General features: G+C 35.9%; 1 protein-coding gene across 2 annotated transcripts in view; it reads right to left on the bottom strand.

Moving 5' to 3' along the window:
- The window catches only part of LOC127841534 (uncharacterized), a 48,293-nt gene that overhangs the window by 12,729 nt on the left and 12,746 nt on the right, over positions 1 to 22,818 (bottom strand). For both annotated transcript variants that reach the window (XM_052370415.1, XM_052370424.1), the window contains exons 5-10: positions 19,110 to 19,212; positions 14,976 to 15,091; positions 14,446 to 14,518; positions 8,437 to 8,601; positions 2,372 to 2,609; positions 443 to 588 (exon numbers count right to left, since the gene is read on the bottom strand). In XM_052370415.1, coding sequence (XP_052226375.1) covers positions 443 to 588; positions 2,372 to 2,609; positions 8,437 to 8,601; positions 14,446 to 14,518; positions 14,976 to 15,091; positions 19,110 to 19,212 — 841 coding nt within the window. The remainder of the gene's footprint in view (positions 1 to 442; positions 589 to 2,371; positions 2,610 to 8,436; positions 8,602 to 14,445; positions 14,519 to 14,975; positions 15,092 to 19,109; positions 19,213 to 22,818) is intronic.

Below are 22,818 nucleotides of genomic sequence, written 5' to 3' on the forward strand. Positions count from 1 at the left end.
TTGGTATTTCTAAAGCACTGGTTAATTAACTGACCTTTAATTCTAGTAGCTGGATATATTTATACTAGTTATCACCATAAATGCGCAAAATAAAGTTTCATTCTAAGTTACGCAAATTCATTTTTTTTGTTGAAAACCGTTTATTAACAATTCAAAATAAAATGTAGGTATAACATATAATTGCTAAAATGAATGAGTACTGCACCATGAACAATATTAACAAAACTGACCACACTTTTGACTGATGTGATATACCTCTGCATTTACTACACAGTTCATTAAAATAACTTGTTAATTTTGTTATATACCTTAGTTACGGTGCTACTTAGTAGTTTATACAAAATATTGAGCAATCTGTCTACTGATGTGATTGACCTGTGTTGATGAGCTTCTACACAATTCAGTAAAACTACTGGCACACGTTTCTCCTGACATGACTGACCTCTGTTTCTATATCAAACAGCAGACATTCAAGGTGCCTCCGAGCCTCATCCAGCTCCTCAGGGGAGACAACTGCAGCTGTCTGACATCGCTTGGTCTCCGGTATCTCAGGTCGGTCAGAGAAATCCACCGGCTGGACATCCCCACCTAGATCACATACAAGCTCTCAGTACTTGCATGACTTTTGCTGTGAATACCTAGATCACATACAAGCTTTCAGTACTTGCATGACTTTTGCTGTGAATACCTAGATCACATACAAGCTCTCAGTACTTGCATGACTTTTGCTGTGAATACCTAGATCACATACAAGCTCTCAGTACTTGCATGACTTTTGCTGTGAATACCTAGATCACATACAAGCTCTCGGTACTTACATGACTTTTGCTGTGAATACCTAGATCACATACAAGCTCTCGGTACTTACATGACTTTTGCTGTGTATCTCGTTCTGGGAAAAGTGGGCTTAATGCATGTGCTAAAAGTGTTTCAGTAGATTAGCCTGTGCAGTATTCACACCTTTATCAGGGACAACTCTTTCTGTCTTAACTGGTTTTCTGATTAGGCAAGGCTTCCTTTACCTTTAGACCAAACATTCCATACATTCAGAAAGTGGCCTCCCTGATCTGGGACTACACTTTATGCAACTTCATTAAGCCCTGTTTTCCCAGAACATGGCTCATATATTCATTGGTTACTTGTGACTGTGGTTCCTTTGTGCCAGACAGTATGTATATGATACAATATACCATGTATTCTTCTTACAATACCATTCTCTTGATTATATTACCCTCTTATTAATTACCATTCAACCTCACCCCATGCCCATTTATTCAATGCCCTTAAATTGCTTTAAACATGTAATTCACAATCACAATGAGGTATAAAGTAAAAATAATTATAAGAGTTTCTACAAAAAATAATTATATATAAATAAACACCAACAACTGGACTTGTATTGAGGGCTATTGCAACAATGTAATATTGCCACAGGCATTAATTGGGGCTTATACAGAATAAAACATTATCATATTACATCACTGAATGCTTATAAACAGATCAATACTTAATATTATGCCTTGTTTCATAAAAGTAAAACTTAAACATAAGAGACAGTTAGATTATTGATCATATTGTATATACTACTTGCAATCAATATTGGTCACTGTTAGAAAGCATTCATATTACAAGGTATACATGTATTTAACTAGGAAATAAACATTTCTGTTTACTGGAAAACACCATATTTATAAGCAAATCAAGTCATTAGTTTCATATCTTATGAATTTTATCTTTAAAATAAATTACAAGGAATGTTTAATGAAGTGATAAATCTGAATGAAATATGAATAGTTTACAGCAGGTAATTATTAAAAATACATACTGATTGATTGTGTACAATGTAGAAAACCTAAACGTTAAGGGTAACACTTTCAAAAGTTAAAAGATAATAATTGTTAAACATTTTTAATTAATCTGAATTGATCAAACAGTAAACAAATACATTTAAGGTTCATCTTATTAGGTTTTTGTTTAGCACACATTACTATTCGAAGAAAGGTATCAATTGTATTGTGAAATTAATTAAAATTATTACGTTTTCTGAATAAAATCAACTCACTCCTGCATCTGCGATTCCAAAAATGTTTGGGTGGTATTTTTCCAAGTTTTCAACACGATTCACTAGCAAGATAAATTGAATCATAGGAAAGTGCTGGATCAAGACCAAGTCCATCATGTTCTGCAAGTCTTGTGCAATGTTTTAAGCCTCACAACATTAACTTAATTTGTATAACTTACCCACCATATATGTTCAAAACACCAACCATAGTTTGGAATTATCATTTAAGGGTTTAAAGTATGGAAACAATTTCTTAATCAATTTTGGCAATCCTATATCAATACTACATTTTTGCAATAGGTCCCACACCTTTATCCTTGTCATACACCATTTGTATGAGGTCGTGTAAGCGGTTGTAGATGGCCCTCTGAGCTTGTGCTGACTGCTTGCGCTTGTACTCTTCCAGTGCTTGTAGATCGTAACGCCTCAAATCAGGTGCAGTGACGGGACGCTCTCTAATGAAGCCGCCTTTTATACAGTGAACCATCTTTTGTGATCTAGAGACCTCTGTCCGTAAACCTTTGTAAGTCTTTTTTTGATGACTAGTCTGGAATGTATTATATAAAACTGATACCATTATAGAAACAAACAATCATATGAAACAAATTTTCTTTATCAGAAATACTTCAATCCTCAACGATTCATAATAGTCTGAACAGGCTAATCAAGGACAATACTTTCCCCTTGTATTGATTTTTTTTAAAGGAAGTCTCTTCTAATGAAAATAAAGTTTAGACTGAAAGTCTCATCCCTGATTAGCCTGTGTGGACTGCACAGGCTAATCTGCAAGAACACTTTACTCAAAGGCATTACGCATGGTTTTCCCAGAGAGGGGCACAAATCTTGTATGTCCCTATATCAGGAGCTAGAAATCAAATCTTGTATGTCCCTATATCAGGAGCCTGAAATCAAATCTTGTATGTCCCTATATCAGGAGCCTGAAATCAAATCTTGTATGTCCCTATATCAGGAGCCAGAAATCAAATCTTGTATGTCCCTATATCAGGAGCCTGAAATCAAATCTTGTATGTCCCTATATCAGGAGCCTGAAATCAAATCTTGTATGTCCCTATATCAGGAGCCTGAAATCAAATCTTGTATGTCCCTATATCAGGAGCCTGAAATCAAATCTTGTATGTCCCTATATCAGGAGCCTGAAATCAAATCTTGTATGTCCCTATATCAGGAGCCTGAAATCAAATCTTGAATGTCCATATATCAGGAGCCAGAAATCAAATCTTGTATGTCCCTATATCAGGAGCCTGAAATCAAATCTTGTATGTCCCTATATCAGGAGCCTGAAATCAAATCGTGTATGTCGCTTTATCAGGAGCCAGAAATCAAATCTTGTATGTCCCTATATCAGGAGCCAGAAATCAAATCTTGTATGTCCCTATATCAGGAGCCTGAAATCAAATCTTGTATGTCCCTATATCAGGAGCCTGAAATCAAATCTTGTATGTCCCTATATCAGGAGCCTGAAATCAAATCTTGTATGTCCCTATATCAGGAGCCTGAAATCAAATCTTGTATGTTCCTATATCAGGAGCCTGAAATCAAATCTTGTATGTCCCTATATCAGGAGCCTGAAATCAAATCTTGTATGTCCCTATATCAGGAGCCTGAAATCAAATCTTGTATGTCCCTATATTAGGAGTCTGAAATCAAATCTTGTATGTCCCTATATCAGGGGCCTGAAATCAAATCTTGTATGTCCCTATATCAGGAGCCTGAAATCAAATCTTGTATGTCCCTATATCAGGAGCCTGAAATCAAATCTTGTATGTCCCTATATCAGGAGCCTGAAATCAAAAGTATTTAATACAATAATCTTCAAACCATTTAGTAAATAATTACTCTTTGAATCCAACAGAAAGAGAAAAATATAACAAACTATCTGCACAATGTAAGCATGCACTTTTAACTTTGCAAGCAAAAACTGTAAGAAGTGTAAGATTACCTTTTCAAAATGCATGTAGATTCATGATACACAATAATAATATTATTTTGCTTGTAATGCAAAATGAGCTGTTTACAATTAACCTTAAACAATAACTTTTCAACATTTATAACAAAAATGTATTTACAATGTCAAAACTAGCTCTAGTTATTACATTTTTAATACTTACAGTCATAAAAGCAATAAATCAACCATTATAACTTTAAGGCAAGTTATTCACATACACAAATTTACAGTAGTTAAATAGCACAGAAACTATAAAGTGACCATGACATTCTGTTTGCTATGCATATACACTTACACTAACAACAACACATGTAAACACTTGGTCATAGAGTTGTATTCAAATAAGCACAACAGCATGCACACTTTAACTACAGGTTAACCTGCATCTATTGATTAAGCAAAACCACACCATCAGCAACATTAGCAGTGTTTTCTCTATAGTGTACATTTTTTGGCATGGCTGTTAAAACCAGATTTTCACCATAAGTGATCTTTACATTATGCGCCAGCAGACCCGAATAAATACACTCCATTCATTCCATTGGCTGATTTAAGAATAATCCCGCAGAACATTGGCAATATCACAGCATCTTTTAAGTATATTATAGGATGTAACATGGGGAAATGTGGATTACTCTCTGCATGTTTATTTTGGCCAAGTTACAATTCGATGTCCAAGACTTTCAGGGTCAGTGCTGGTTCAGTTCATCGTCAGCGGAAGACAAAATGTACTATTAATAAACGCCTTGTGTTGATAACACAGTATTGCTTTCAAGTTATTAAATCACATACAATTTAGGGAAATAAATAAATGAAAAACTATTGGTTAAAGCCATTTGTCTTGAATTTCGAGACAAAACTACTGAAATAGAAGTGTCCATGATAGACGGGAAATCATTTGATTATCTAGAAATACATGTCGGAGAATCTTTCCTGCAAGCCAGTATTGGCTACCATTATGTTATTGGAAAGTATAGCGGTTTGATGTTCCATTTACAAGACGTTATGAGATTTTAAGAAATTCATGTCATGCAAAAATAGGCCTTATGCAATATGGTGCCCTCATAGCCCCAGTCCTGCCTGCATATCCAGGCAGTCAGGATATGCATATTGAAGAGGATACTCAAGAGATACCACAAAACCTTGCGTGCTGTTTTTAAAGTCGAAAGCGTATCCCCTGAACAGTTTGCGCAAGTGCGCTGGCTAGGCTTGAGCTACACTGACCGCATGTGCCAAAAGACCAATTTTTGCATGATGCGGATGTAACAGCGTTATTATAAAGTGTTTAAAGAAAACTTTCTCTTAATCTAATAATTATAAAATATTTCGATGACAAAGAAATTAATTCATAATGAGGAAACACATATGATGTGATCACACAAATTGAAATTTGTATATACAAATATTTAAATGTGGTTTTATATACTTGCACTTCACGACGAAGATATGCTATTTTTAAGTGACAAAAACAACACAACAATACCTCAACCTTTGTTTTTAATTTAATAACTTTAACAAGTAAATTTACTATTTCAAAGTCAGGATATACACCGCATTTCATAAACAAATATATTTAATGTTGCTTATGTCACTGAAATTCTATATAAGAAGGTCAGACATGACCTCCAAAGTTTTATCAGTACCAATAGAGAAAACACTAAGCAACATTTAAAAGTCTAGCAAAAACAAGCAACCGTCGAAGACGGATGATGCTCCCCAAAGGTTTTTTTGGTCACAATATTGTACTATATATTCAGATAGAAGGAAACGTCTTGAGGGCACAGTAGTTGGGGGGACAAGATTTTTTTTATAGAAAATTTCAGGGGGACAAGAATTTTTTTATAGAAAATTTCAAAGGGACATAACTCTGTGAAAAATCATCCGACCAGAACCCGCTGATAATATGCACATCTCCTCTTGGTAGTGAAGCTTCCCATAAAGTTTCATTGAATTCTGGTCATTAGTTGCTGAGAAATAGCCCGGACAAAAATTGTGCACGGACGGACTGACACGCGGACAGACAGACAAAGCGGCAACTATATGCTTCCCCCAAAATAAATTTTGGGGGAGCATAAAAATCAAAACACTACTGATTCTCTTTATATTTATAGGATTTCTTTTTCCAAATGACAAAACATATTTTAAGCATGCAAAATGTTGTCAAATAAAGAACCTACTGGTAGATTATAAAGAGAACCCATATGTATCAAATGACATCATAGTTAGCCATCACATTTACCATAGCTTGCTTGTGATGCAGGTAATAGTCTGATAAGCAAGTGTCCTGAAATTATCATAACAACATCTGTGAACAAAATGATACATTTATTGTGCATTATGATTAAAAAGATAGTTTAAATAAAAACTTCTCATGATCTTTAAAGAGTTGCCCCCTTTCTTTGTATGCAAGGAAATATCCACCAGTAGATGCATGATGCTAAATTACAATTGCATTTTGCTTTGTTGTATACAAAACAAAATAACTCAATCTTCCATTCATCATTATGCCTTTTCCATCAGTTAGTTCAATATTGCTTGAATAGTTTGTTATAATGTTTACTCGACTATGTAAATCCTTTATTCTTGTGAGTAAATGACAAATGCATAATTTCTGTTAAATTGTTCACGAAGCTATCTTCTTGTTGCTTAATTGATCTTTCTTTGCATAAACTGCGTTATAACACTACAAGGAACCAATAAGAATTTGGCTTTCCATCTAGCACCAATTATTGTACAGCCAGACAACTGTGGCAAGCGTACAATAATTCCCAAGGTGTAAACAACTTTTGTTGAAATAATAATAATTGTGTTCAAGCTGGCTATGCTTATTTTACCCTCCGCAAAAGAGATGTATTTGTGTAGAATATTTAATTATTAAATAACAACCACATGGTTAGCTGGACCATGTGGTTAGTGGGCGATACTCATGTGAGTTAATGTATGTGAGTGTTTATATGTTTGTGGGCGAGTGCCCTGTGTTTGTTTCTGATGTGGGTGTTATGTGTGTTCATCATGCAGATTTATTGCATTATTAACAGATGTTAATGAGACAAGAGCACCGCATAACAGGTGCTAACGCTCGGCTGTGGGTGCAGTTTTGAATAAATAAAAGCTTGTCAGAATTTTTTTTAGAGGTCACAGTGACCTTGACCTTTGACCTAGTGACCCAAAAATGGGTGTGCGTGTAGAACTCATCAAGGTGCATCTACATATGAAGTTTCAAAGTTGTAGGTGGAAGCACTTTGATTTAAGGCGGCAATGTTTTTTCACCGATCTGAGCCATTTTCAAACTCGTCCGAGATATCAATAAAACCAATATTTTGACCAACTTTCATGATAGTTGGGCAAAAATTATGACTTCTAGAGTGTTTACAAGGTTTTTCTAATAAAGGTTTGATAAAAATACACGAAGATTGGGCATCAAATTTGACTTTACAGTGTTTACAAGTTTGTTTGTTTTTTTACCTAGTGACCTAGTTTTTGACCCAGCATGACCCAGTTTCGAACTTGATCGAGATAACATTGGGACAAATCTTCTGACCAAGTTTCATGAAGATCGGACATGAAAAGTGGCCTCTAGAGTGTTTACAAACCAAATGTGGACGACGGACGGACGGAAGACGGACAAAGACCGGTCACTAAAGCTCTCCTGAGCAATCAGGTGAGCTAAAAAATGAAAAAAATAGTCAGTGGTTTTATTGTCAACACGTAACTTGGAGTTTGATAATACCAACTTTTCTGATTCTTCGATTAATATGAATTGAACATTACAAATTATCATGTAGCTTATTGCTAGAAACTTGTTGACCTGCTTGTGTAATTACTTGTGAAATTGCAAATGTAGTTACTAGAGTAAAGTTTTCATGTGCTAATAATAAAGTGATACAAACTTTAATACAGATTGAACCCTATGGGTGAATATTTATTTTGGAAATATGCTATTCACACTCATAGATTAATGACAGATGCAATAAAGTAACTAGTATGTGTCACCAAGTGATGTAAAGAAGCACAAAGACACATGAACGATGCTTTATGTTGGTTACAAATAGTATGATGCAACAAGCATTTGTAATATACCAACATGCAATTGTAATATGTCAATATGAAATTGTTATGAAGCAATATCAATTGTCATTAAGCAATATGCAATTATCATTTAGCCACATAAAATGATCGCCCGATATTCCCTTCCACAACTTTGTGATCCTCATTACAAAATGCCCCCCTTACAACCAGAGCAGTTGGGGCAGGTATATATTATTTCTACAACAAAATGTTTGGATTTTCAATAATTCAATATAATTTTAGAATTATGGAATAAAGCCTTTGCACAATTTAGACCTGAGTGGTCTCATGTTTGCAATGTCTTTTGCCGTTTAAATGCACTTTATAAACATCAACTTACAACTTCCACTCTGGAGTCCCCACTGACCACTGTAAGGTCCTTGAACTTGAACGTCTTTGAGACCTTGGTGTCTGGGAACTCCCATTCCTCTTTTAGATAGCGAGCATCCAGACGACTGGCTTGCTTCTCATCATGGTGGGCAAGAAGCTTATCAAAGTCTACCAACTGAAATCAAGGTGGGAATGAATCTTGTAAAAGTCTACCAACTGAAATAATAATGTAAAAGAAGCTTGTCAAAGTCTACCACATGAAATCCAAATGGACAAGCAGCTTGTCAAAAGTCTACCACATGAAATCACAATGGACAAGTAGCTTGTAAACATCTACCACATGAAATCACAATCAACAAGCAGTTTGTCAAAATCTACCACATGAAATCACAATCGACAAGCAGTTTGTCAAAGTCTACCACATGAAATCACAATGGACAAGCAGTTTGTCAAAGCCTACCACATGAAATCACAATGTACAAAAAATTTGTCTAAGTCTACCACATGAAATCACAATAGAAAAGCAGCTTGTCAAAGTCTACCACATGAAATCACAAATGACAAGCAGCTTGTCAAAGTCTAGCACATGAAATCACGATGGACAAGCAGCTTGTCAAAGTCTAGCACATATAATCACAATGGACAAGTAGCTTTTCAACATCTACCACATGAAATCACAATGAACATTCAGTTTGTCAAAGTCTAGCATATGAAATCACAATGGACAAGCAGCTAGTCAAAGTCTACCACATAAAATCACAATGAAAAAGTGGCTTGTCAAACTCTACTACATGAAATCACAATGGAAAAGTAGCCTGTCAAAGTCTACCATTTGAAATCACAATGGACAAGCATTGTTAAACTCTACCTGTCCATACGAAACCACAATAGACAAAAGCAGCTTGTCAAAGTCTACCACATTAAATCACAATGGACAAGAAGCTTGTCATAGTCTTCCACATTAACTCACAATTTAAAAGTAGCTTGTCAATGTCTACCACAAGAAATCACAATGGTAAAGTAGCTTGTCAAAGTCTAGCACATGAAATCACAATGGACAAGCAGCTTGTCAAAGTCTACCACATGAAATCACAATTTAAAAGTAGCTTGTCAATGTCTACCACAAGAAATCACAATGGTAAAGTAGCTTGTCAAAGTCTACCACATTCAATCACAATGGACAAGAAGCTTGTCAAAGTCTTCCACATTAAATCACAATTAAAAAGTAGCTTGTCAATGTCTACCACAAGAAATCACAATGGTAAAGTAGCTTGTCAAAGTCTAGCACATGAAATCACAATGGACAAGCAGCTTGTCAAAGTCTACCGCATTTAATCACAATGGACAAGAAGCTTGTCAAAGTCTACCACATTAAATCACAATTTAAAAGTAGCTTTTCAATGTCTACCACAAAATATCACAATGGAAAAGTAGCTTGTCAAAGTCTACCATTTGAAATCACAATGGACAAGCATTGTTAAAGTCTACCACAGGAAATCCTAATGGACAAGTAGCTTGTCAAAGTCTACCATATTAAATCACAATGAACAAGCAGCTTGTCAAAGTCTACCGCATAAAATCTCAATGGTCAAGCAGCTAGTCAAAGTCTACCACATACAATCACAATGGACAAGCAGATGGTCAAAGTCTACCACATAAAATCACAATTGACAAGCAGTTTGTCAAAGTCTACCACATAAAATCACAATGGACAAGCAGCTTGTCAAAGTCTACCACATAAAATCTCAATGGACAAGCAGTTTGTCAAAGTCTACCACATAGTGATACAATCACAATGGACAAGCAGTTTGCCAAAGTCTACCACATAGTAATACAATCACAATGGACAAGCAGTTTGTCTAAGTGTACCACATAGTGATACAATCACAATGGACATGCAGTTTGTCAAAGTTTACCACATAGTGATACAATCACAAAGGACAAGCAGTTTGTCAAAGTCTATCACATAGTGATACAATCACAATGGACATGCAGTTTGTCAAAGGCAAACAACTGAAATTAATGTGTACAAAAATACTGTCAGAAATTTCAAACTGAATTTATGGTAGGTAGGGATCTCATCTACCAACTAATATAATGGTTGCAACAAGCTTGTCAAATTACTACCAACTGCAATCACACTTGGCAGGAAGCCTGTAAAAGTCTACCAAACTGAAATGGGGCAAAATCAATAAGCTTGTAAAAGTCTATCAAATGAAACAATAATTTTTAATATTAACAACACTTAAATTTTCAATAGGGAACAACATTTTTTAGAAGATTAACATATTTAATAATTCTTTATAAAATAAATGTCTATTATACATTGATATTACCATATAAGACTTCAATACAGGGACCAGGCCAGGATGCTCAGTTTTGAGAGCGCTGCACCTCAAATCTGAGGATCAACAAATAGATTCTCAGCCCATCCACATGACTTATGTAGTGATCAGTCATGAGGTCCTTTCTTTGACTGATTTAAGTAGTGCCATTCTGAGGATCAACAGTTAGATTCTCAGTCCATCCACATGACTTATGTAGTGATCAGTCATGAGGTCCTTTCTATGACTGATTTAAGTAGTGCCATTCTGAGGATCAACAGTTAGATTCTCAGCCCATCCACATGACTTATGTAGTGATCAGTCATGAGGTCTTTTCTACGGCCATTCTATCTGATTTAAGTAGGGTTATTGTCAGGTACTGGCATAAGAATGGTAACCAAGCTACACATACAAAAGTGAGCTGGTAAACTGACAGACTAATACGACTGAAATACTGTTGAAAACGGCAAAACATCAAACTAAACAAACAGACATAAATTGCAAGTATATATTTATATCATTTCATCAAACTTAAGTATAGTTTATGCTTAATATAGAGTATAAATATATTAATGAATTGTTGAACGAAGTTAAAACATGAACATTAATATCACAATATAACTAATAGCTTCTATTTGCTTTTTATTTGGAAACATTTACTACGCGTTGTAAATAAAAGTTCATAGACATTTTTTTTGTATACAGAAACATAATTATTGATCACCAAGAGTCGCATTTTAATTTTTTGTTTCTCAGTTATTAGAGAATATGGGTGTTCTTCTATTGAACAATAAAATTTGTCAAGTTATTCAAGCAGTTGTACCCAGTAGCTTACTTGATGTTTTGGTACATCCAGAGAAAGACCAGTAGGAATTTTCTGCTCATATGTATTGACTATATATCTTCCACTGCCATTGTTCACACTACTTCCTGCCCTGCCCCTTCCACACGGGGCCGAGTGACCCCTTGGCTTAATACTCATCACAATACCCCATACACAGATCTAACACATCAGTCCTTGATGCAGCATTAAAAGTTATGGACTTTTGCACATGTATGTTACCATCTTAAATTTCTACCAGTGTACACATTGTTGTACTGGTCCAAGCATTCATTTACCTTAATTGAGACAAATTGGTCAAATGAATGCAAACACTTTTAAATGTTGTGTTGCGTTATTAAAATTGGAACTCTATTTACAATAAGTCCAAATGCAAATATTAAATTTGTACGTGCAATTAAGATCGCAGGAAGTCTAGGTTTATCAAATAACATTGGCACATATCCAAATTTACACTGCACAGTGTAATATACTCATTAACAAATAAATATTTATACATATTTATATACATAAAGTGTTATTTTTGCTTGTTTTTTTATCTTAATTGACTCTTGTCATACAAGAAAAACTCATTCACACATTCCATGTTTGCATTCCTTATTCCATTAATATCATAAAATAATACCAAAAGCTAAGCATTAAAAACAGCTCATCATTACTACAAATAATTAACACTGCCAACTCTGTGGATCACAAAAATAGCGTTAAAAATACTAATAGCTTTAAAGTCAGGCATTTAATATTGATTGAAGTTCAATAGAATGATATTAATCATCTAAGTCAGGTATTCTGTGGGAAATCTTTTTATACAGAAGTCAGTGGACAATAGGTTGAGGTACTAACAGCTCTATCCATTGTTAAACGTGCATTGTGACTATTAAGTGCCTGTTTTATCTGACAAAACATTATCATCACATCAGCATGACCATATGATTGATGTTAAATATTCACAAAAACTTGATAATCATTTGACATGCTTAGTACTAGTACTTGAACAAAAAAAGGAAATATTAATGATAGACATACTAATCATGTTTAACATAAGTCAATAGTCAAAAGTTCACATATTTTGATAAAGCATGGCAATTATCAGTGTTTTCATGCCATTCTTTTTTTTTCAGTTCTATCATATTTATAGATTCATTTTTAGCACATTTGACTCCAAGTCAGCTCTATAATACCGGTTTTGGCATTTGATATATCTCAATTGAATGGTAAATTGATACAACTAATTGAGGTATGTATGATATTGCTTCATCATTAAAGGGTTTGTATAATGATTGATTCCAATCTCTTGTGCTAGGTTTATTAGGGCACCAGCCATAAGGCATTCTTGTGTTAGATTTAACATAACTCAATAGCTACTAGAGCTTTGTCACAGACGTGACGTATACCCCCACGTGCCGCAATGACTCAAACTATTTTGCATGCTGTCTTCACAAAACAAGAGAAGCTAAGTTATGGCGATTTTTAAGAATTATTATGCCATTATCATTTATGGCTATTTTTGACCTTTGAACTCAAAGTGTGACATTGACCTTGGAGATATCGACATAATTCTTTCGTGCGACACACCGTTTAATGATGGTGATTGAATGATCTCACAATGAACGACATAGTTATGGCCCTGTGAAGCTCATCTATGGCCTTTTTTGACCTTTAAACTCAAAGTGTGACCTTGACCTTGGAGATATCAACGTAATTCTTTCGCGTGACACACTGTCCAATAATGGTGAACAAATGTGCAAAATGATTTTAAAATCTCACAATGAACAACATAGTTATGGCCCAGACAAGCTCATTAATGCCTATTTTTGACCTTTGAACTCAAAGTGTGACCTTGACCTTGGAAATATCGACGTTATTCTTTCACGCGACACACTGTCCAATGATGGTGAACAAATGTGCCAAATGATTTTAAGATCTCCACATGAACGACATAGTTATTGCCCGGACAAGCTCATGTATGACTATTTTTGACCTTTGAACTCAAAGTGTGACCTCAACCTTGGAGATATCGACGTAATTCTTCCGCGCGACACACTGCCCAATTATGGTGAACAAATGTGCCAAATGATTTAAAAATCTCAAAATAAATGACAACGTTATGGCCCGGACAAGCTCATTTTTGGCCTTTGAACTCAAAGTGTGACCTTGACCTTTGAGATATCGACGTAATTCTTTTGCATGACACACTGTCCAATGATGGTGAACAAATGTGCCAAATGATTTTAAAATCTCACAATAAACAACATAGCTATGGCCTGGACAAGCTTTCGGGACAGACCGACAGACAGACTAACCGACTGACCGAGCGACCGACAGACAGACTGACAAATTGACTCCTATATAGCCCTTATTACCATTGGTAATGGGGGTATACAAAGATTAAATGAAGCTCTCTCATGCCAGTACTAGGTTTGATGCTGCACCATAAATAGGGTATTTGAATCTGCATCCTTGAAATAGGTCTGTTATATCAACATAACAAAGCTCTCTCCTGTATGGTTTGATAAGAAAACATGCATTTCAATCCTACAATTGGTACACAACATATGTCAATATAATATACATGTAATACCAACAACATCAATCACATTTAAGAATGATAACATTAAAAAAGATCCCAACAATTTGGAAAGTTTAGTGAGAAAATTTATGTTTTTGAAAATACTATCAGAATAGCATACAGTTTGGATCCTGATGAGACGCCACGTTCTGTGGTGTCTCATCTGCATCCAAACTGTTTGCAAAGGCCTTCAAAATTCGGTTCCAGCACTGAAAGAGTTAAAGGATGGACTTACAGTATCTGATGTAAGATAGGGCAGTTTCACAGCATGGGTGGATATCCTACCTTGAATAGTTCATTCTCCATTTCAAACAGCGCATAGCCCTTCTCCGGAACATAACTCTGATACACTTCTGCCCTGAAAACCAAGCAAACTCATAATATATTTATGCAATTTTACAATGTGTTAGTATTAAAATAAACAAACATATGAAAATAACTTAAGAATCTCAATTTATTAAGACTAAAACATACAGTTGTATTGTTTTATTTTTTCATTTATGTATAAACCTGCAGCAAAGAGTTAATATCCAATGGTTATAATTGTGTTACCTTTTTGATGCAGGTGTTTATTAAAGTAAAGGGCCCCGTTCATTGAAAACCTTCTGTTTTGGAATGATCTCCTATTCTTGTTCATATCAAGGCATGGCTACGAAGAATTTGCTAAGACCATTGTGCTATAATTCCTACATATCATACATCTAAACTGATGTTAACTGGCAAGATAAACAACAACAAAATTAATGTAAATCAGTTTTTTATTTATTTTCATGTTTTCAAAATTGGTCTAATGCAAGGCAACTGGTTGTACCAACCAAAGCATGAGGTCTATAAATTCGTACAGCTGAACACGACCAGGTTCATCAAACCGATCCCGACTGTGCTTGATTCTATGCATCAACTTCAGTGGAGAAATCATCAAGTTACACATCTGAAAATGTGCACAGACACAATGCATATCACTATGAATAACAAGAGCACCGCATAACGGGTGCCACGCTCGGCTGCGAAAGCTTGTCAGAATTTTTTTTTTTTTAGAGGTCACAGTGACCTTGACCTTTGAACTAGTGACCCAACAAGAGATGTGTTTGTCAGAAACACAATGCCCCCTACTGTGCCACATTGAAATAAAATTTCTATTTATTATTATTTCTATATATCTCTTTGGCAGGTATAGAAATCATCTCCCTTTAAAGGTTATTACTTCCCTTGAATTTTGTCCAATCCAACCAGGGGGGGGGGGAGGGTCTCACAGTCAATTATGACCATGTCAGACATCACTGACAACCAAGGCCTGTGGTTTAAAGGAGATCATAACCAGAGTTGATCATGTATCTATGGACATAAGTCCACAGGTATGTAATGAACATCAAAGAAATTATAATTATATCATTTTAAAAAAAACTTTGAAAAATCAATCATTTGGGTTATAAATAATCAAAATAATAAATCTGTACAGTACTGTGAAAAGAACTTCAATTCTTGGTAAGGAAATATATAATATGAGATTTATAATTATATAAATTACTTCCCTTGAAAATAATTGTAACAAATCTCTATTTTAGTAGCAAATAATTAAAAGCCACTATACTGTGACTGTAGATTCACCACTCAAAATGTGCAGCTCCATGAGATACACATGCATGCCAAATATATAAAGTGGCTATGTTCAATATTGAATAATTTTCTCCCTTTTTTTAAAGCTTATTACTTCCCTTAAATCTGTATTTTTTACCATAGACCGTAAAGGATGACCTTGACCTTTTACCACAATGTGTTTGTCAGAAACACAATGGCGCCTACTGCGCCGCTTTGATTTATTAACAAAAATATATACGTGGGCAGGTCAGATAACTATGTCCATTTAAAGCTTATTACTTCCCTTGACTTTGTTTTTTCGACCCTAGACCTTGAAGGATGATGTTCACCTTGAAATTTTACCACTAAAAATGTGCAGCTGCATGAGATACACATGCATGCCAAAAATCAAGGTGCTATCTTCAATATTTAAACAGTTATGGCCAATGTTAAGGTTTAAGCACGACTTAATGGCGGACGACGAGCTGGCTATGACAATAGCTCAGGTTTTCTCCGAAAACAGCCTCGCTAAAAATGATTTTCTTACACAATTAGAGTGTGGCGTGTTTATAGTGTGTATTAAAATGTAAACAGAAACAAGTGTTTTTACTTAAATATTTTTTTTTTTAAGTATAAAGTGGCATAATTCTGAGAAAATACAGGTTACAGTTCAGGAATATAATCAGTGGTCTCATAAAATGACTACAAAGGTATTTATTAATTTGAAATGGAAACCATCTATCTATAGGCTAAAAGCTACTGATTGAAATAAATATTACTGAAATTTCTACAAACTTAGCCTGCTTTTAACAAAACAAGAGGGCCAAGATGGCCCTAGTTCGCTCACCTGAGAGGAGTCGTTTCATTCAATCTTTAACAAATGTCAAACTTGACCTAGATATTGTCCAGACAAACATCCTGGTCAAGTTTCATCATTATTTCATCTGCGAGTCATGATCAATGTACCATATCAAGTTTCATGATCCTAGGCGTAAGCATTCTTGAGTTATCACCTGGACACCATTTTTCTAAGTTGAGTCACCGTGACCTTGACAGCCATTGTGTGACCTTGACCTTTGACCTAGTGACCTGATAATCTATAGGGGTCATCTGCGAGTCATGATCAATATACCTATGAAGTTTCATTAACCTAGGCATAAGCGTTCTTGAGTTATCATCCAGAAACCATTTAACTATTTCAGGTCACAGTGACCTTGACCTTTGACCTAGTGACCTGAAAATCAATAGGGGTCATCTGCGAGTCATGATCATTGTACCTATGAAGTTTCATGATCCTAGGCATAAGCGTTCTTGAGTTATCATCCAGAAACCATTTTACTATTTCAGGTCACCGTGACTTTGACCTTTGACCTAGTGACCTGAAAATCAATAGGGGCCATCTGCGAGTCATGATCAATGTACCTATGAAGTTTCATGATCCTAGGCATAAGCGTTCTTGAGTTATCAACTGGAAACCATTTTATTATTTTGGGTCACCCTGACTTTGACCTTTGACCTAGTGACCTGAAAATCAATAGGGGTCATCTACAAGTCATGATCAATGTACCTATGAAGTTTCATGATCCTAGGCCTAAGCGTTCTTAAGTAATCATCTGGAAACCATTTTACTATTTCGGGTCATAGTGACCTTGACCTTTGACCTAGTGATCTCAAAATCAAAAGGGGTAATTTTCGAGTCATGATCAATGTACCTATGAAGTTAAATGATCCTAGGCCTAAGCGTTCTTGAGAAATCATCCAGAAACCATTTTACTGCTTTGGGTCACCGTGACCTTCACCTTTGACCTAGTGACCTGAAAATCAATAGGGGTTATCTGCAAGTCATGATCAATGTATCTATGAAGTTTCATGATCCTAGGCATAAGCGTTCTTGAGTTATCATCCAGAAACCATTTAACTATTTCAGGTCACAGTGACCTTAACCTTTGACCTAGTGACCTGAAAATCAATAGGGGTCATCTGCCAGTCATGATCAATGTATCTATGAGTTTCATGATCCTAGGCATATGCGTTCTTGAGTTATCATCCAGAAACCATTTTACAATTTCAGGTCACCGTGACCTTGACCTTTGACCTAGTGACCTGAAAATCAATAGGGGTCATCTTCGAGACATGATCAATGTACCTATGAAGTTTCATGATCCTAGGCATAAGCGTTCTTGAGTTATCATCCAGAAACCATTTTACAATTTCAGGTCACCGTGACCTTGACCTTTGACCTAGTGACCTGAAAATCAATAGGGGTCATCTTCGAGACATGATCAATGTACCTATGAAGTTTCATGATCCTAGGCATAAGCGTTCTTGAGTTATCATCTGGAATCCATATTACTATTTCGGGTCACCGTGACCTTGACCTTTGACCTAGTGACCTGAAAATCCAAAGGGGTCATCTACACGTCATGATCAATATACCTATTAAGTTTCATGATCCTAGGCCTAAGCGTTCTTGAGTTATCATCGGGAAACCATTTTACAATTTCAGGTCATCGTGACCTTGACCTTTGACCTAGTGACCTGAAAATCAATAGGGGTCATCTACGAGTCATGATCAATGTACCTATGAAGTTTCATGATCCTAGGCCTAAGCGTTCTTGAGTTATCATCTGGAAACCATTTTACTATTTCGGGTCATCGTGACCTTGACCTTTGACCTAGTGTCCTGAAAATCAATAAGGGTCATCTGCGAGTCATGATCAATGTATCTATGAAGTTTCATAATCCTAGGCATAAGTGTTCTTGAGTTATCATCTGGAAACCATTTTACTATTTACTAGTTTACTAGTGACCTAGTTTTTGACCCGGCACAACCCAGTTTCGAACTCGGCCGAGATTTCATTGGGACAAAGCTTCTGACCAAGTTTCATGAAGATGGGACAAGAAATGTGGCCTCTAGAGTGTTTATGAGCAAATGTTTACGGATGGACGGACATACGACGGACAAAGACCGGTCACAAAAGCTCACCTGAGCAATCAGGTGAGCTAAAATGATACATAAGTTCTGAAAAAGATCAATAAAAACCCACATACGTTTAATTGAATAACCTAAGTACATGCAGATAAAGAGAAAAATATTTGTTGTTTACCTAAAATTTATAAGTAAAGAAAGCATAAATGCTCTCAAATGCAGGTCCCAGACATAAGACTATGCGCAATGTCTCAACTGAATAAGTTACAGAAATATGGAGTGCTTTATGCTAACCATAAATCAAAGTATGACCAAAATATTCCATCATTGGCTAAGCTAAAATAAATTTATACCTGTTGTCATTTGAGGGCATAATTCTTGAATCTGCTTATAATTTCCATATCAGTTAAAAAACAGGACATGGGAAATTGAATGGCAATACCTTCAGTGCCCGCATCATCTTGTGCTGATCAATGACCATCCCTTTCATGTCGGGGGCTTCATATGCCTCGTATCCCAGACGTATATTGTAGAGGTCAGTGTACCTGAATACCAGCAAAGGTAAATTGTAGAGGTCAGTGTACCTGAATATCAGCAAAGGTAAATTGTAGAGGTCAGTGTACCTGAATACCAGACGCTCATTGTAGTGGTCAGAGTACCTGAATACAAGATGTACATTGTAGAGGTCAATGTACCTGAATACAAGCATAGGTACATTGTAGAAGTCAGTGTACCTGAATTCCAGACTTACATTGTAGAGGTCAGTGTACCTTATTACCAGACGTACATTGTAGAGGTCAGTGTACCTTATTACCAGACGTACATTGTACAGGTCAGTGTACCTGAATACCAGACGTACATTGTAGAGGTCAGTGTACCTGAATACCAGATGTACATTGTAGAGGTCAGTGTACCTGAATACCAGACGTATATTGTAGAGTTCAGTGTACCTGAATGCCAGATGCTCATTGTAGAGGTCAGTGTACCTAAAAACAAGATGTACATTGTAGAGGTCAGTGTACGTGAATACCAGACGGACATTGTAGAGGTCAGTGTACCTGAATACCAGACATACAGTGTAGAGGTCAGTGTACCTGAATACCAGCAGACGTTCATTGTAGAGGTCAGTGTACCTGAAAACCAGATGTACATTGTAGAGGTCAGTGTACCTGAATACAAGACGTACATTGTAGAGGTCAGTGTACGTACATTGTAGAGGTCAGTGTACCTGAATACCAGACGTACATTGAAGAGGTAGTGTACCTGAATACCAGATGTACATTGTAGAGGTCAGTGTACCTGAATACCAGACATACATTGTAGAGGTCAGTGTACCTTAATACCAGACGTACATTGTAGAGGTCAGTGTACCTGAATACCAGACGTACATTGATGAGGTCAGTGTACCTGAATACCAGACATACATTGTAGTGGTCAGTGTACCTGAATACCAGATGTAAATTGCAGATGTCATTGTACCTGAATACCAGATGTAAATTGTAGAGGTCAGTGTACCTGAATACCAGATGTACATTGAAGAGGTCAGTGTACCTGAATACCAGACGTACATTGTAGAGGTCAGTGTACCTGAATACCAGTTGTAAATTGTAGAGGTCAGTGTACCTGAATACCAGACGTACATTGTAAAGGTTAGTGTACTTGAATACCAGACGTACATTGAAGAGGTCAGTGTACCTGAATACCAGATGTACATTGTAGAGGTCAGTGTACCTGAATACCAGACGTACATTGTAGAGGTCAGTGTACCTGAATACCAGATGTACATTGTAGAGGTCAGTGTACCTGAATACCAGACATACAGTGTAGAGGTCAGTGTACCTGAATACCAGATGTACATAGTAGAAGTCAATGTACCTGAATACCAAATGTAAATTGTAGAGGTCAGTGTACCTGAATACCAGATGTACATTGTACAGGTCAGTGTACCTGAATACCAGATGTACATTGTAGAGGTCAGTGTACCTGAATACCAGACGTGCAATGAAGAGGTCAGTGTACCTGAAAAACCAGACGTACATTGTAGAGGTCAGTGTACCTGAATACCAGACATACATTGTAGAGGTTAGTGTACCTGAAAACCAGACTTACATTGTAGAGGTCAGTATACCTGAATACCAGACATACATTGTGGAGGTCAGTGTACCTGAATACCAGACGTACATTGTAGAGGTCAGTATACCTGAATACCAGACATACATTGTGGAGGTCAGTGTACCTGAATACCAGACGTACATTGTAGAGGTCAGTGTACCTGAATACCAGACGTACATTGTAGAGGTTAGTGTACTTGAATACCAGACGTACATTGAAGAGGTCAGTGTACCTGAATACCAGATGTACATTGTAGAGGTCAGTGTACCTGAATACCAGATGTACATTGTAGAGGTCAGTGTACCTGAATACCAGACGCACATTGTAGAGGTCAGTGTACCTTAATACCAGACGTACATTGTAGAGGTCAGTGTACCTGAATACCAGACATGAATTGTAGAGGTCAGTGTACCTGAATACCAGACGTACATTGTAGAGGTCAGTGTACCGTAATACCAGACGTACATTGTATAGGTCAGTGTACCTGAATACCAGACATACATTGTAGAGGTCAGTGTACCTGAATACCAGACGTGCATTGAAGAGGTCAGTGTACCTGAAAAACCAGACGTACATTGCAGAGGTCAGTGTACCTGAATACCAGACATAAATTGTAGAGGTTAGTGTACCTGAAAAACAGACTTACATTGTAGAGATCAGTATACCTGAATACCAGACATACATTGTAGAGGTCAGTGTACCTGAATACCAGATGTACATTGTAGAGGTCAGTGTACCTGAATACCAGACGTACATTGTAGAGGTCAGTGTACCTGAATACCAGACATACATTGTGGAGGTCAGTGTACCTGAATAACAGCATAAACAGTGCAACTGTCACATCATTGATATGCATCAACCTTGTTTTTTTTCTATGTAAAACCAATTAATATCCTGAGTTATAAAACAAAAGAATATACAATAATTGTTTACACCTTGACAAAAATTGCACAACCAAATTTGTTATTTAGGTTAGACTTTAAGATCACATTTTCTACAAAAAAATACAAAGATATTAGCACAAAATGTTGAAATACTTAACATTTAGCAGTTTATAATATCTACTAATAAAATCATCTGTATTTATGGAAATTTTATTCATGGAAAAAGTCTCTGACTACTGTATGAAATTTGAGAAAATTACAATTTGTCTATTAGAAAATGGGGGACAGCAATTTTACACAATCTTTACATGTTACAACTAAATTTGTGTAGTAAAGTAGCAGCAAGGAGTTACAATATATAAATATTTGTTAAGAATAAAACTCCTATTTTGAAACTGATTTCAATTTTTGTATCACAAGACTTGCATAAATCTCACAGCTAAAAACATTTTCATAATCAATTTTAAAATCAAGCTCTTTATAGACACTTGATATTTTCTAGTGTGCACCCAAGTGTTGTATTTTTAGTGTAAACCCAAGAGTTGTATTTTCTAGTGTGAACCAACAACTTGTATTTTCTAGTGTGAACCCATGATCTGTATTTTCTTTTATGAACGCATGAGTTGTATTTTTAAGTGTGAACCCATGAGTTGTAATTTCTAGTGATAACCCATGAGTTGTATTTTCTAGTGTGAACCAACTAGTTTTATGTTTAAGTGTGAACACAAGAGTTGCATTTTTTTTGAGTGAACCCATAAGTTTTTTTCTAGTTTTAACCCATGAGTTATTATTTTCTAGGGTGAGTTGCCTTTTCGAGTGTGAACTCAATAGGTTTTTTTCCAGTTTGAACACGAAATGTATTTTCTAGTGTGAACCCATGAGTTGTTATTTTCTAGTGTGAACTCAAAGAGTTGTATTTTTGTGTGAACCCATGAGTTACATTTTCGTATGTAACCCATTAGTTGCATTTCATTGTGTGAACCCACACATTGTATTTTATAGTGTGAACCCAAGAATAGTATATTCCTCTGTGAACCCATGAGTTTTATATTCTTGTGTTAAGCCAAAAGTTGTTTTGTCTATTGTGAACCCAAAGCTTTATTTTTTAGTGTGAACCCTCAAGATGTATTTTCTTGTGTGAACCCATGCATTGTA

Source organism: Dreissena polymorpha, chromosome 1 (genome assembly GCF_020536995.1).
Source record: "Dreissena polymorpha isolate Duluth1 chromosome 1, UMN_Dpol_1.0, whole genome shotgun sequence".
Lineage (NCBI taxonomy): Eukaryota > Metazoa > Mollusca > Bivalvia > Myida > Dreissenidae > Dreissena > Dreissena polymorpha.